The sequence below is a fragment of the Carassius auratus genome, chromosome 6 (assembly GCF_003368295.1).
Source record: "Carassius auratus strain Wakin chromosome 6, ASM336829v1, whole genome shotgun sequence".
In the NCBI taxonomy this organism is placed as follows: Eukaryota; Metazoa; Chordata; class Actinopteri; order Cypriniformes; family Cyprinidae; genus Carassius; species Carassius auratus.
The window spans coordinates 24,829,402-24,847,256 of record NC_039248.1 but is presented as its reverse complement, the minus strand read 5'-3'; the positions used below and the strand labels follow the sequence as shown (position 1 = coordinate 24,847,256).

General features: G+C 37.2%; 1 protein-coding gene across 11 annotated transcripts in view; it reads left to right on the top strand.

The window, feature by feature from the left end:
• Positions 1–17,855, top strand: part of ptprt (protein tyrosine phosphatase receptor type T) — a 224,380-nt gene that overhangs the window by 27,959 nt on the left and 178,566 nt on the right. For all 11 annotated transcript variants that reach the window (XM_026265953.1, XM_026265954.1, XM_026265942.1 and 8 more), the window contains exon 2: positions 13,613–13,738. In XM_026265953.1, coding sequence (XP_026121738.1) covers positions 13,613–13,738 — 126 coding nt within the window. The remainder of the gene's footprint in view (positions 1–13,612; positions 13,739–17,855) is intronic.

Here is a 17,855-nt window from a genome sequence, read left to right as displayed (position 1 = left end):
GAGTACTCTAACGCGTTACTTTTATGAATAGGTAACGCTGTATCATAACTGACTACTTTTAATTGATGGTAACGTTGTAACCTAACTAACTACTTTCCAAAGTAACTATACCCAACACTGTTTGTTGTTGTCAATTCGGTCAATTGAAAGTAAAATGCACATTTACAAGCTATTTAAAAGTGAATAAAAGCAAGGAAAAGAGGGAAAACTCTAGCAAACTACTTTACCGTCACAACCTGGAGTTCACCCCACCTAATGTAACAGGATTACTCCACCGAATGTTGTACTAAATGGTTCATTACTAATACGTGTACACCCGTTACACCCCTAATAATAAAAATCTTACTAACCCCAAACACTTGATTGGTAGTGTTTATACTATATTATATTATATTATATTATATTATATTATATTATATTATATTATATTATATTATATTATATTATATTATATTATATTATATAGTTATTATATTATATTATATTATATTATATTATATTATATTATATTATATTATATTATACTACAGATACAGTAGATTCACGCCCACCCATAAATTATTTTTAATGTTTTCATTTTGCAGGTCTTATTTTTTTTTTATAAATGTAAATTTAGGCCTAGTTGTATTACAATGAATCAACGTCTATCATTAGTAAAGTTCCACATAACTCCCTAACTTCATGCGTGTTTGTTTATATTGATAATGCCTTCAGCTATCAATAGAAGTTTTATTCTTTAACAATTTTTTCCATATCTAAATCCATTCCCCAGAATTCCACAGTTTTCCTGCACAATCAGCACTGAAAATGTGTGACACATTCTTTGCGGACCTAAAGTTGTTCTGACAGTGATAGTACTGTTTACCTAACCGTGTGTTTCTGTGTGTCTGCGTCTCAGTTTATATTGGCAAAGTAATAAAATGTCACATAAGCAGAGCTTGGCTAAACGGCAAGAAATCAGAACGTCTGCTAAATATTCATGACAGGTTACAGGAGCAAGAAGCCATGCATGTGTGTGTATGTGTGTGTGCTTTCTGGTCCCTCCGCAGAAATCGCCATCACATGCCACCGATCCAGATGATAATGAACTGTTTGCATGCATGTCATATCCTGAAGGTCACACACACACATACACACACAAAGGACCAGAGAGTAAATGAAGGACAGGTGAAGAGTCTATCAGTCTAGTTAACACATACACGACTTTGACAGCGACCCAGTCCATTTAGAATATCCATTGGCAGATTATTCCAGAGAGTGACATTCAAAATGCGTGTTTGTCTCCTGGAGTGTGTGTGTGTGTGTGTGTGTGTGTGAAAGGGGCAGTGGAGTACTGTAAGATTAGATGCTTTGCTTGACTGGGAATCCTCCCATAATATATAATAATTACATGGATCATTGCTTTCCCACCTCAGAGAGAGAGAAAGAGAGAGAGAGAAGAGATACAGAGAGAGAGAGAGAGAGAGAGAAAGAGAGAGATGGCCAAATGAATTCAATTTCATCTGAGCTCCTCCATGCTGATGAGGAGAATGGCCTTTTGGGAAATGGTGAGGATGACAGAACGCCTTACTGCTCTCGTTTCACTAATCACTCCATCCAGCACTTCTCTATCATCCGACTGTCCTCTTCCTCCTCTCCTTCGCTCACCCATCTGTCTCTGAGTGCTTCATGCCTCCAAGTTTGTGCTGAAGTTATTCAAACGTCGCTTCATGCGGATCTTTCTGATAAATTCAACTTCTATTTCTGAAGCTTTCACTTCAGTCTGACTAGCGTCTTTCCTTTAGGCCTTAAAGGGACAGATCATCGAAACCACTTGCCACTTTCAGCCTGAATCGGATGTGATATGATAAAAAGAATTTGTAGCACAAAGTAAAGACAAGACGGCATGCTTTTTCAGTAGGTTCAGGTTGTCCTCACAGGCTGCATAAAGACCGGTTTTGTGTGTCTGTGCTTGTCAGGCTTGTTTGACTACAAATGACTCTTACGAACAGTTCCTTTGAATGACTCATAAACTCAGGATTTATTTATTTGATTCTGTTTGATAAATACTTTACTCAGTAAACTGTTTCAGTCACTGAATCAACATCTGATTGCTTTCAGCGATGTAAAGCAGTTATCTACAGTGATCATCATTTTATATACATTACTGTAATAAAGCTTGGGGTCAGTAAGATTTTTTTAAAATAAATTAATACATTTATTCATTAAAGATGCATTAAATTGAACAAAAGTGTCAGTAAAGACATTTATAATGCTACAAAGTTTATTCTTAAAAGTGGAAAATGCTGTTCTTGTCAACTTAGAATTTATCAAATAACCCTGACAACTGAAATATTAAGCAGCACAGCTGTTTTCGAAATTGGTAACATGTTTCATGAGCATCAAATCTGCATATTAGAATGATTTCTGAAAGATCATGTGACACTAAAGACTGGAGTAATGACGCAGTAAATTCAGCTTTGCATCACAGGAATAAATTACATTTTAAATGATATTCAAATAGACAACTGTTATTTTTAACTGTAATAATATTTCACAATATTTCTGTTTTTACTGTGTTTTTGTAGCCTTTCAAAAACACTGGAAAGAGCAACGTGAACATTCTCCTAAACATCATCATTACATTCCACTGAAGATCCGTGAACGAATCCACCCTGTTTCTTCGATCAGTCCGTACATCTTTCATCCATTCCTGTGTTATTTCCCGCCTTTCTCTTTTCACCGCAGGACTGCATGACTCCCTCTGCAGGCAACGATAAGGGTGAAAGGAGGGAAATAAGAGAAGAGGGAGTTAGACAGAGGGGAGAGAGGGGCTAAGACAGGAAGAGAAGGGGGCTGAGTGGGCATCCCTGCGGAGCTCACGGAGCAGTAGATGGACCTGTAATGAGCACCTGAGAGAGTGAGAGAAAGACAAAAAGAGTGCGAGTTAAGCTTGAAAAATATTGCAATCCTCAAGTAAGGGTCAGCTCAGAAATGTGCCGATGTTTCTCAAAAACACACTTTGATGATATCTCATTATTGTTGTGTGGTGTTCGTATAGTACTGTTAATGTGGGTTTAATTATTGCTTTAACATCTGCATAAAAGCTGTTTGCGTACACACACTCGCGCACAGATACACAGTTTAATCACAGTGCCGGGGACCCGATGCAGCTGAGAATTCAGCAAGCGGAGCTGGACTAGAATACTGACAATCACTGCCAGAGAAGGATAAACACAAGCTCACACACACATACAAATAGCCTTGTAGAATACTAATACACATACACTCCCGCCAGAGGCCATGGGTGCTAAATTAGATTGGCAATTGAAATATGTTTTTCTATGCTAATTTACCGCCTCTGTTTCCCTCTGAAAGATTTTCATTAGCCACTCTCGCTAACACCTCACTTGAGGCTGACCGACAAGTTTTAAAGAATTAAATGAGAATACCTTTCCATTTTACTTGCATATTTGCATAAATAAGCGTCAAATTGATAATCAAACGCACACACGCAAATGTTTTATTCAGTTTATTTTTAAGTAGATGCTAGCCAGACAATGTGACTGTCTAATATCTGTTGCAACTATTGCATTTTTTCTGATATTGAAAGGAATAGATCACCCATAAGTAAAATTTTTATTATATACTTATGTTACTTTATTTATTTGTTACTTTATTCTCCTTCTTCTTGTTATTTTTATTCGTACATATATAATAAATATGATCTATTTTATATTTGAAATGCAGATTATTTGCCAGGTTGGGAAGATTAAGTAAACCACTGGGTAGAAAATTTATCAATTTAAGAGAAAAACTCAGATTGGGGGATTTAAACTCTTGACATCTGGCAACTGCAACCATCAACCAGCAGGCTAATATTGCAGATGATTAATCTTTGCACCTCAGCATGAAAGAATGATCAAATTATTGCACTTTGAATAGCAAGATATTACACCTTTTAATGTAAAACTTCATACAGAGTGCACAGTAAAGTATGCTACTATGAGCTTTCTTCAAGAACAGTCTTGCAGGTGAAAATCTTTGACATTCATTTCTCACTCAGCACTTGAACTTTCTATTTTTCCCTCTCTGGTATTTCACACTTTTTTGACAGCCTGGGCGTCGGGAGTATTTCAAGTGAGCGTGTTCAGTTCAAACCCCGTGCAGAAGGGCACTTTGAAGTGCACTTTGACAATGCTTTTAGTGTTCCTCCTAAAACGCTCTCAATATTTTCATGTCTCCACTGTCTTTTTAGAGTTCCGCTCTGCCACTTCAGTCATTTTTTTCTTTCTTTTTTGTCGAACATGTCTCACACGTAACAAGCATATCCCTGGGTGAAAATTTCCAAGAGGCATGCATGACCCTGAAGCTTCAGCGTGACGTTAAACCTAACAAACCGCAGTGCTGAAAACTCTCACAATACGTCTGCAGTTTTCAGACACAGAGGTCCATTACGGCTTGTACAGAGTGCAGGGGGTTTCAGAGCTCTGTTGCATTGCCGTAGGTAATGCTCTAAGGTTGGGGTGTTCATAGAGAGCTGCTATTACAGAAAGGTTAAGGGTTGGTACAGACAGAGAAATGGATTGACAACAGAGCAGGAATGTTTGATTTGTCAGATAACATATTGGTATTGGCCAGTGTATTCTGTTTTATTATGTCTTTATGCATCGATCTGATTATTGGAATTATGATGTTTCAAAGCCTTAATTTATTTTTTGTAAATTGAGTTGTTATTAGAGCTGGGCAATATATTGAATATAAGTGATAATATCGGAATAATTTTGAAGACGATGTAAAATTTGAAAATATCAGGAATATTGAATATTTCAAATTCAAGCATAATTTCCCAAAAGAATGCGCTGAAAGTCCAAAAAAGGAACATGTAACTGCGGACTGCTCATACGTGCCTCTATGTTTCATAAATGAATCAGAGTTTTGCTTTTACAAGGACACATTTTCTGCCCGGTGTTTGCTTATTTTAAGCAATCTGGCAACCATGCGCACCTGCTTACTCCTCATTGCGGAACAATGTGTTTTCAGATCCGACAATGATCTGAAAACACTAACAAGCTGGAGTTTAGCGGTCTGTGCTCTGCCATTAGATCTCGACTGTATTGTTTGAGACTGTGATCGCTGAATAAATGCACTTACTCGATCGCTGATGTTTGAATAGAGTATGGCCATTGGGATTTACTATTAGGGAATTTCACTGTTATATTTACCAGTTTTCATAATATAGACAGAGAGAATACCAAAGTCTTTGGTATTCATTTATATATATATATATATTTATATATAAGAAATAACTATGTGCTTCAGTAACTAGCTCCCCATCTAAGAGGGTTTTAAGTGTCAGTAGGAACATAGTTTCATGCCACAGAGCTTCTCTTAAAACCACAGACAGTTGACAGACTTGTGTTCTTAGCTAAAAAACTTGTAAAAATAATTCAAGTAAAATACTAATCCCAGTTGCATAGTTTAAATTGTGAATTGCATGCACTAAAAAGTTGACAGAATGGACTTTCTGTATTTGTTTTGCACTACTTCAGTTACATAAGCCCCTTTCACAATGCACGTCGGACCCGCAATATTTCCGGAACATTGCCGGGTCACCTTCTGTGTGAAAGCAACCACGTCCCGGAACTGATTACCGAATTGAACCCGGGTCGGGGACATAGTAACATTGGGGGGTTCGACCCGGGACGAGCGCTGTGTGAACAAAAGCCAGATCTAATTCTGTGTCGAAGTGATGACGTGCGTTATCGTGCGACTCTTTTACCGGCTGTTTTGAAGGAAGATCAACATTCGCGACGAAAACATATGTGCAAACTTTAATGAAGCAGAGATCAGTTAGTTCCTCACTTTCCGCACTGACGCCAAGATCGTTTGCTTGCTTCAGTGAAAGTATAACGTGCCTAGGATTGTCGACTCGTACATTACACGTCACGCGCTGATGTCACGTGTCGTTACGGGATCTTCAAGGGTTGTGTGTGAAAGCACGCACATATACCGGGTCATCACTGGCAGTGTGAAAGTACCAAATCTAGCGACCAGGGAACAATTGCAGGAACATTTTACCCCTGTATTTGCCGGAATGGCAGTGTGAAAGGGGCTATATAGGCCTACATGTGTTCAATTAATAAAAAGTTGTTGTAAAATGTTGTTGTTTTTAATGGCAAAAAGAAAATCATGTTTTTTTATTATTTAAATGCAAATTCAAACATCTTGAGATATATATTGAATATCGTACAAATATTGAGATATAATTTTTTTTATATATATATCGCCCAGCTCTTGTTGTTATTATGTCCAAATACCAGATAAAATCCAAATAATTTGGGTTTAGGGGTTTCTTTAAATTTGTAAGACAAAAAAGGGTTGAAATTTCTGGTGTTTACATGTGAGCATGCATATATGACCCCATATAACCTATAACTTCAGGGCTGAAAATTAAATGGGAAGTTTAACAGCTCTTTGAAGCGTGTATTCCTCTGGCTTGTGTGTGTGTGTGTGTATGAGCCAGTAATAGCAGTTGAGCTGATAGGAACAGACAGAGATGGATGGCAATGTACTGACATATTAAAGCTGCTGTGTGAATGAGGGTGTGTGTTTGTAATAAAAACCTTCTTCTGCTGTCTGGAAAGTATGTGTTGCTGACCTTATGAAACCTGTCAGGAAAATTCCTACTGCAAAATAAAATAAATGAAATGTATAAAATAAAATTTTTATATTTAAAAAATATGAATAGTTAAATATTTATATATTACATTTTAAATATATAATATGTATTATTTTATTGGCTGATTATAGGACTATTCTGTTTTTGCTGCATGTTTATGTATCTCATTCTCTGTACTATAATGCAAAAATATAGTGACACATTATTTATTTAAGTATTTATGGTAGTATTTGTTTTATGGCTATTTAAATAAACACTTTTATAGTAATTTGTACTGTAAATAAATGTAAACAAAACATTTACAGTAAAGAAAATCTAAGAATTGCCATTGAGAATATTGGTATTAATTATAATTTAAAAATAATATTAATAATAATGATTTCTCATTAGATAAGGAAAATGTGGGGGAAATTGTGCTTACTGTCATGAAATAAATGTCAAAATGCAAAAGCTCCTTAAAATAGACTTTTTATTCTTTGAGGAAATATAATTCTGCAGTCATTGTGTTAATGTTGATTTTGTGATGAAATTTGACACTTGAGACCCATAGCATTTACAAAAACAAATGATATTAGTCATTTGTAGAAGACGCTAAATATTTGGCAATAAAGATCTGTGAGAATTAGTGAGCACATGGCACTTGAGGTTTGTGAGGAGGATATTTGGCATGTACATCCTCTCAGTGTCTGTCCCGGGACGAGCGAGAGAGCAGGAGGACGTTTTTATTTATGACCCGTCCAAAGCAGCAGAAACAGTTGTTTAGAGTTGCACACGCAGACGTGTTTTACTGCCCGAATGAGCTTTCATTTCTCTAGTAATCATTTTTTAAGGGAAGAAAAACTGCAGGACATGCAGTTTGTGGCAGCTAATAATTTTTATTGGCAAATTTTTAAGACCTAAAGTGCAGCACTGGAACATTTGTCATTTTTAATCAGCGAGAGAGAGTCTCCTGAGGTGTATTTGGAGTTACCTGAGGCGGCTCTACCTTCCCTGCGTGTGAATTCTGCTGTTTCGGCTGCCAACCTCCACTTGGCCTCTGCGGAGGGAAAAATATAATTAACTTCCAAGGACATACAGTATTGAGACTGAGTATGTCTGTCTGCAGGGGGGAACTCATAAAATGAGGTGGAAAAGTGAGCTGTAAAGTCTTAAACTGACAAATACAAATTCCCAAGAAAAAACTAGCTGGGATTTATGCAGCAAATATTAATTATAGGCATTTTCTTATAGGCAAGCATCAGGAAGGTTCTTGCACCGTTTGTGTTACAGACATGAATGATACTTCAAATTGCATGTGCTATTACCTTCCTAATCATCAGACTTACAATTGCAACTTGGGTCGGTAGGAAACCATCAAGAACACATTAGTAAACACAGTGCGATAGCCTAAAGGTGCCATCACATTAGCCATATTTCAGAGAAATTAGTGGTCAAAAAAGGTACATTGTCTGTCATCAACAACAAATTCACATAACCAACTGAAACCCATGCACAGTCTCAGTGAGAAAATGTTTACCTTCATTAATATTTCAGAAATTACTGAATTTTGCATGCAAAAGTTTTGTTGAACAGTGTTAAACAGTGCATTAAAACCACCCGGAACACAAAAAACTTTTTGCATGAGCAATTCCTGTTTTACTATGTTTTCTGAATATAGTAAACTGTACTACGTTAATATTGGAGTTGATATAATAAAAGAAGTTTGTTACCTGTATAAGCAATTATTAACCTATGCTGTGACACTTTACATGCAATAATAACCAGCTTGTCTAGCTTGCATTTGTAACGGACCAACATTGTACCTTTAAATCCTGTCCATTTTGGGATTTTAGATCGTCCAAACTCTTCTAAGCTGTTTATTTCTCTGCAGGAAAGGTATCCTGACCCTGTATGTCAAATATTATACTGCAGAGTATTATATAGTGTTTTCTTCAGAGAAAGCTGGAGGAAGAGATTTAACATATGCCTTTGAGGTAAAGTATCAGGTCTATTCAGCCCAGTGGGAAAGTGAGAATAATATCTGAAAGAATCCCATGTCTGGAGGAAGTTTCAGCTGGAGTCGGTATGTGCTAAGCAGATCAGAACAAACCAGGTCAAGAGAAGATCTACCAAGTTCAGCGGAGTCAACTAGTAGTAGCACTAATCAAATTTTCAAAGTTTTTGAAACGCATATGGCAGCTGATTTATTATTGAACAGTAAAGGAATAAACACGCAATTTGTCAGCAGAACTGCAGGGTATTGTAAACGTGAGAATTGAGTTTTTGGCAAAGGCATGTTGCATTTTCACTTGGTCTATGGGGGAAAGTGGTTTGGCACTGAATATCTGGTCAAAACTGCTTTACTAGTGCTGATATTTAACTCCAGAGTCTTGCAACTGAAGGTGTAAAATGTGATTTTTAGCGAGTCGTGCAATGTGTGGATCCATGGGAGCAGTGCGGGGTACCGAACCCCGTAATCCGTGTAGCATGTTAAAGGCGCGAAAACCTACTCGAGCAACACGACACTTCCTACTCGCGCTGGAGGAAGTGTGAATGTCTGTTGGACGCCTGTTCTTAGAGGACCCAAGTCCTGCTGTCTTTGTGTGGGTGTAGTGTGTACTAAATGAAGGAATCGCTGAGGTGTATGGGGACGTATGAATGAGTTTGAACAATTAGGAAGTTGGCGTTGGGTAGAGTGGTAAATATCTGCTCAGTCGTGGGTGGACTGGCACCTCTTTGTCCTTCTGTTGTAAGTGAAACTAGGAAATCAGCATCCGTCCGGCAGGCACGGCTGCACCTGTAGCACAGATGATGGATGGGAGAGATTTGCAGCGCACAGTGGATTCTGTGGCCCGAGCGGACGAGGTTAAAGGCGGCAGGTGAGGTGGAAAAAGTTGCATTAGCTCAGGTTGATGGAGCTGCTACACTGAATGAGTGACAAGCTCACTAGAGAGCGGCTGCGCGTGTTTGTGTGCCAAAAGGTGTTGGAGACGGGAAACAAGTGAGCGTGTGATGTGGAGTTTCCTTTCTCATTGTACGCTCGTGTCAGGTCCCTCTTGCTTAATTCAGAGGGACTAGCCATGCAAGGTAGCCTTCAAATAGGTGTATGTGTGTGTGTGTGTGAGTGTTTTTTTTTTTTCATGGATTAAATTGGCTTGCTTGCTCTTGGTTCTTGCTCTCATCTGATCTGATTGGGAGTTGTCCACTTCTGGGGTGCGGTTGGTTTTCTCCCCGTGAACTCCATAATTACAGCAGCAGTCTCTTGTTATCAATAATATTGACAAAAAAAATAAAAAATTCTGGGTTATGTTCTGCATTACATTTTGATGATTTGTAGAATGAGTATGTTTATATGTAAGGTAGTATTTCTGCTAACATGGAAGTAAGGAACTAAATGTAGACGGTTTTTAGAGTTTTATATACTAAAAAAACTAAAAATTATTGTATTTGCATGGACATTATCTGATTTTATCAGAATTCCAAGTTTATAACTCACAATTCTGACTCAACAACGCAACTGCTTGTTACAAAGTCAGAATTATAAAGTCACAATTCATCAAATCCATGTGGTTGTTTCCCCAAAGTGATGTCGCTGTCTGGTGGATGATGTCATTAGAAACTGGCTTTAGTTAGTAAGGGATTTTACAAAAGCCTAACAGGATAGAAAGTGATATCGAGGACCACAATGGAAATAAACCTATGGCTCTTTTTGTGTATTTTATCTTTGATAGTTTTGAAATGTGTATGAATTGGTCTTTATGGGCCTTTTTGCATTATGTTTTACATTTTGTCAATTAAAACAAGCAAAAAAGACAGGAAAAATATGTAAAAAAAAAAAAAAAAACTTAATAAAAATGGAAATGGATGCATAAAAGAATGGTTGCAATGTTAGGATTAGAGAAAGAACAAATTAAGAATTATTTTTATCTTTTATTGTTATGTGGGAACTTGAATAAATAAGGCCTACTTCTTAAAAATGAGCCCATCTAAGTTTGGCTTGGATTTTCAGTATGTTTCGTTCACACAAATAAAACCTGTGATAGATTTGAATGTGGCTCGGAGCAGAAAATAAACTACATACAGATTATGAGATTTTAAACAGCTCTTTGATCGCGGCATTAACAACAGATATCGGAGCTATTATCTGTGCTTAGTGGGGTGGACAAAATCACTTTAGTTTCAAACCTACTATTTGTCTGCTCGACTGGAAACGCCGCTGGTGAGGGCCAAGAAAGACACAGCAAATGCTTATGACTAATGCAGTTAAACTCTCAAACATGAATGTAACGTCAGTATCTGTTAACTAAGATCTTAACTAAAGGATGAAAACAATAGGTGAACATTCAAAACATTCAGCTGTCATTTCAGTAGTTGTCACATGTTATACACTTATCAGTCTGTATCTGTTTTTTTTTTGTAGCATAGACAAAGGCCTGTATATCTATCATCTATCGATCTATAATATGTTATCGCATTATATCATTCTAGCATTCTATCTATTGTTCTGTTGTTTTCTGTCATTTTGTCATTCTATTGTTCGGTTTGTCTCTCTGTTGTTTCTGTCTGTTTATTATATTATAAGACGCAATTATTCATGTGGCAGTTAAAGAGAACAGTAAAGACTGTGACACCTCTGTTTCTTACATGCCAGTTATTTGTCAGAGTGTAAACAAACCCTTCCATTAATCGAGCAGATGTTACCCATCCACCCCTTCCACATCCGCCCCAAATCTCACTTTGTCTTTTCCTGCACTGTGAAATGATCTCTAAGTATATCAAGCGCTCCTGATAGGACAGCACAATTCTTAGATTCGACAGGGCATATGTTAGCGACCTGTGAGATGTGTGGAGCCGTGAGCGGCAGATGTGGGGGACGAGTCGCACTCGTACCGCTGCCATGACTGCCGCTGATGAGATTGGAAACTGTTGCTTGTATGCTGTGGGGAAACTTATCAATAATGGATCACATTGGTAGGCAGCATTAATTAAAGGAGAAATGAAGAACGTGTGCTTGTTTTATGTCTGTGTGTTAGTGTGTGTGCAATGTGACCTCATTAGTACATGTGAATATTTGAATGTGAAGTATGGTCCAAGCACATTTTAATTTATTTACTTTCATTTGGATAGACACTGCCATTTAATTTTTATAATATTTTTTATTTAAAAATAACATTTATTTACCATTTAAAAATACTTTTCCAGTGAAAGTTCTCCTCAAAGTCCTATTTCTTCTCAAAGTCCCGAAATGGGCTTGTGTTTCTCAAACTTTCTGACAGGTCAGATTTAAAAAAAGTGTTGTACATCTCTAAAGTGGTACATGTATAAAAAGCTTTTGAACTTTAGATACCAACAGTGATACAAAGCTATTGTATCTCTCCAAAAGTGTATGAATCCCTAAACATCCCTCAACAAACCCAAAATTCAGAACAAAAACCACACACTGCAGTGCTAATTGTTTGACACTTTTTTTCGATTCTGAATATGAAAACATCTTCTTTTCCCAGCGTCGGCCTGAGACGATTGGGGTGGCAGTATGAATATGTGAACATTTCAAAGGCAGTTAGAAACCGAGGGTTACATAAACTACAGGAGACCTCATTTCTTCTTCTTCTGCTGTCTAACTGAACCCCAGCGGGCAGTCGTGTTCCACAAAATCATGTCTTTGACTGGTTAATTTTTTCCTTCAATAGATCACGAGGCTATCTGATCGCTCCCCCTGGAAAATTCTGAATATTTTACTATTATTGTTTTTTACGGTTGTGCGATTTCTTTGGGAATACCTTTGATGTGCGTTGCGAGTCTTGCTGGTATTGTAGGTTTCATCGCCCTTTCAGCGCTCATGGCAAATTAATTATTTTTGTGGCATTTAATTCTCTTGTGTAGCTTAATACGCAGGGGCAAATTAAGACGGCAATGAATATTTGGTCCTTGAAATATGCAGAATGTAAATGTAAGTATCCTGCAGGCAGAAGTTTCATCATGTTGAATCTGAGCACTTAACATGCTCACAAACCATGTTGGGTGGCACAGAAAGTAATGACTGCGTGACATTTTCAGCCCACCCTGTAAAGATTCAGAAAAGAAAATAGTCTGAAGGAAACGAGAAATATAAATAAATATTTAGATGTAACATATATAGCAATATGCTGATTGGTCAATATAGTGTTCCAGTAATAATATAGTAATTTTATATGTAAAAAAACCTGTTCATCTGCTATTGTAGAGGCACAAAACGATCTCAGAAAAATTTTCCCACAAATTATAATTCATAATTTTTGCATGACAATGCAAAATAACAATAACAGACTGGTGTATAAATCTCTCAGACATATTTTAAAGATTCTATGCCGCGAACTTTTAATATTTGATATACTTTTGAAAATCCAGCGTTTATTTGATCTGTATAAGCACTTGTTGTGAAGTTGTGAACTTGTTGTGAACATGGCAGCTTTCTTCTTTCATGAAGGGGGTAAGGAGCCACTGTATCTTTATTTCCAGGCAGAACGTTAAAGAATGCGACACACACGTCTCGTGGAAATCCTGTATAATTCAACCAATCCGATGACTTCGACACTCCTGAAGTGTTTCCACTTTTGTGTCCCATATGCATCAGACGTTTAGCCAACAGTCCGTGGGCATGATGTCTGAGGCTGAGACTACTACGCTACACTTCATAAATAAAAAAGGCCATTTAGTCATGTCTGTATTCACAATACAGCACACCCTCTTGCACCTTACAGCTTGCACCCCCCCCCCCCCTATAGCTACAACACAAGACAATGTGTTAAAATGAGTACATTTAATTAGTGCTATTTCATCCTGGGTTTCTAATCCTTAGCTCTCGGCTAGCATAAAGCTTAATGCGGTGGAAAATCGTGTTTTTAGCGAAGATGAAGTAATGATGGCACTCCGTGGCTTAATCATGTTGACATATGCCATCTTCCCCTCTTCTCTCTTGTGTGTGTTCTGTAGGCAGCTGTTCGTTTGAAGAGCACTACAGTAATTGCGGCTACAGCGTGGCGTTGGGGACTAATGGCTTCACCTGGGAGCAAGTCAACACCTGGGAGAGACCCTCCATGGACGCGGCCGTTCCCACAGGTATGGGACACACCTCCATGCCTCATTCTTTCCTGTTTTCTTCCTCTCTTTCTCTTCTGCTAGTGAATTTTGAAAGGAATAGTTCACTCAGAAATTAAAGTTCTGCCAGTATTGTCAATCCAGTCCTTTAATGGAGCGTGGAAGAAATCTCCAAATGGACATAAAACACCATTAAAGTGCACTGTAGAGTACGACAGTCAGGTTCTGGAAGTAAAAATCCCATTCATTTTCTTTTAAATGGAATTGATTTTTAATATTATCTTATAAACCTTTAAAGACAGACCTACTGTGAACTGCAAGGTTGTTATATAAGGGATAATGTACATCCAGCTGGCTTCGTGTTGGGGTCCAGATCACCCTGTCGGGGTTTATTCTGAGAGAACAAGTGGCTGGATGTACATTATCCCACTTATTACACGGCTACTTAACACATTAGTAAATAATTTTTATGTGAAATATTCATTCGAGCAAGCGGCATATTCAAATTAGACGGAGATTTAAGGGAAATGGTTCAGTCAAACTACTTATTACACAACATTTCACCACAAAAATAATTTTAAGGCAATTAAATAATTAAGACAAAAATGTCTTAATGACCAATCAGAATCAAGTATTCCACAGAGCCATGTGATAATGGAATAAATATGCTTGTGTTGAAGCCGTCAGTCTGCATTATTCCACTTGTGTTTAATGATTAAATTCCTGGTGGAAAAACTACATTACCCATGATTCTGCAAAGAAATTCCACCAATCAGAAAAAAGTACTTATATTTTTTTTGCAATAAACATGAAATATATAATTTCACTAAGCACAATCAACATCTTTAAATCAATAATTTTATATTTATTTGTGATTTTTAATTCAGTTTTTTTTTTTTTTTTTGCAGTGCTTCATGGGATTGTAGTTCTTTCCCCCATTTAAGCTTTACAGTACAGTTTTTATTTTACCTTTTTGTCCGATTTGTGAATACATTTCAAAGTATAAATCAAAGTTTGTCATGTTGTGATTATCCTCGTAGCTGGTTGGTTTGGTTCATGGTGTGTAACTTTTTAACAAAGACTTAAAAAAAATGACTGCTGAATAAATCGGTGCACACCTTTGAACTCTGGACTTTTGTACTATATCCCAAGCCATATCATAGTTTTATGTGAAGAACAGACCAACACTGTATGCATTGTTTTAAGTTAAAAGTGAAGTTAAGGTAGTTTTTTTTTTCTTTTCTTTTTTCTTTTAGAGCTTAACAGATATGATTAGTTGATGTTGAATGAAGACTCAAACATACTGGTTTGAAACAACGTAAGGTTGAGAAAATAAGAAAATTTTTCATTTTTGGGTGATCAGTTCCTTTTCCAGCACTTTCTTTCAGCAAAGATCCATTTTCTTCAGACATATCTCAGTTTCTTCATCATTTTCTTCATGTTTTTCCCCCTTTCATTCTCTCTGTTGGCCTCTTGTTATATGGAGAAGGCTCTTTGGCCTCCCGTCTGTCTCTTTCTCTCTCAGCCCTTCTCTTTCAGAAGCGAAGCAGTAGTTCACAGTGAGACAAATGGCAATCAAGTTCGCTGTCAGTCTCACTCAGCCGTCTCCTGCAGTGCTCAACAACCTCTGTCTTGCAGCACCCTTAAAGACAATAGAGTCAGCTACACAACTGTGTCTCTCCACGCCAGCTTATTTAACCCCATTTGCTCCCTACACACTAGATCTGACACCAAAGCACTCCAACTTCCAGACACTCCATTGGAAAGATGCTACATCCTTATAAATGAATGACCATTTTGGGGTGTAGTGTGCTGCTTTTAAACCACTAAAGAAGTTTAGGATTGCTTTAGTGAAAGCACCATTCCCAGAATTGGATGGTGGTTTTCTGAAGACGAAAGTGTTTTTTCTCAAGGCAGTGGTTCTCAGTTGGCCGGTTATGTCCTAAAAATATGAGCTGTTGTGTTTCAGATATATATATATATATATATATATATATATATATATATATATATATATATATATATATACACACACAAAATTAAATGCTTTATGGTGATTTATTGCATCATGCCTGATTAGGACACAGTGTTGAGTCGCCACTTGATGTCCAAAGTAAAATCTGGGTCCTGAAGGAAAGCCAGCTGAGACGTACTGTTTTAAGGAAATGGGGTCGTCAGCAACATCAAACTAAATCCAGCCAAAGACATCAAAGTCTAGTAATTTTTCTCTATTGGGGGCACTAGCATCAGGCCCCATCTGATAAAAATACACAAGCACTCATTAATAAATAAACGGCTGAAGAAGCACCATCTGCGCATTTTGATGTCATCAGGATCTGATTGTCTAATCAGGGGAGGAAATTGGGCCGCGGCATGATCCTTCCGTCATTAAAGCCTGTGGAGACGAGCAGATATCAGTCTCTCCTCTGATTGTAGGCAGCACTTAATATAGTGTTCAGTGAATTACACCCAGGATGCAAAAGACCTGATGAAAAAAGAGCAATTTAAGAGTGTACCCACAGAAAAATGTTATTGCTACGATGTTGCTCTTTCATATCATGCTGCAAGTATAGAACACCATACATTTCATGATAATAAAATTGAGAATAAAATATAAAATAAAAAAATATAACGTAACATAATATTACATGTAATTTAAAAAAACAATTTTTTGAAGGTTTTACAATAATTTTAGAACAGCCTTAGAAGATAAGAGCAAATATAGGAACACTTTATTGCTCGGTCTTGTCTCATCCACTGGGAACTTAATTGGCTTCTAATTTAAGTTTCATTGCAGTAACAACATCATCTCCCTCTACATTTTTTTTTTATCCCTCTACATTTTTTTTTATAAAAAATGAAAATCTACACGAATTAGACAACTGTTGATGAATGAGTATGAGTATAGAGCTAAATATCTGTGTATATCATAGCTGAGAGAATTTGATCTTGAAATAATTTCATGACATGTAAAGTGTATAGAGTGTGAGATTAGGATATTTTTTATCAAAAGAAAACTTTGAGAAAGATAAGATTTAAGCTCACATCTCATTTTGCTTTCTAATTAATCACATTGAAATAATAAGGAGGTTTCATTTATGTTTTGTTTTCTCTACTGCCAGAGCAAGAAGAGGTGGGAGATAGAAAGATAGAGGTGACTCAGGTGGGGATGAGGGCACATTAATGTGTTCTTAAAGGATGTGTAATGAAGCATGTCAGTCGCCACTGTTTTGTTTTATTCCTCCATGGACCACGGGTCACTAGCATCAATACAATCCATTCCTCTCTTTACTGCCGCTCTCTGAAGACTTCAGAGACACGGTTCTCCAGGGAAACACACAAGTGAATGAGATGTTGTGGCCAGGTGCACACGTTCTTATTTCACTCGGAGAGGAGACCAATCATCCCTCCGATGCCACACTTCAAAATGCTAAGTGAGGGAATGTGCACCAGTACTTTCAGTTGGAGTTATTTCAGGTAGTCATATTTTTTGCCAAAAACATCTGTGTCAATGTGCACAGGTTCGTTTTTGAAGGAAATATACCTTTAATGGAATAGTTCACAGAAAAATGAACATTTGCTAAAAACATACTGTACTTGGCCTCAGACCATCCAAGATGTAGATGCATTTGTTTCTTCATTGGAACAGATTTGGAGAAATTCATTATTGCATTACTTCTTCACCAATGGGTCTTCTGCAGTGAGTGAGTGCTGTCAAAATGAGAGTCCAAACTGTTGATAAAACCATCACAATAATCCACAAGGAAGACTCAGTCCATTAATTAACATCTTGTGAATAAAGACATCTCAAGTGAATAGTCCATCCCCTGTTGTCCTCTCACATCAAAATCCAAAAATCCAAAATATTAGTTTAGAAATGTTTTGGACAGTTTTGGCTGGTAATCTATGCTTGATCTGTACTCATTTCTCTCCTGATTCAGTTGTGACGTCTTGAGAAAGCAATAGTATGGACTTATAATGTAATGGAAACAATAGTTTTATAATAAATTAGTGTCTTACAAACATGCAACTTTTCGCTTCACAAGACATCAGTTGATTGACTGGAGTGCTGTGGATTATTGCAGTGTTTTATCAGCTGTTTGGACTCTCTTTCCGACGGCACCCATTCACTGCAGAG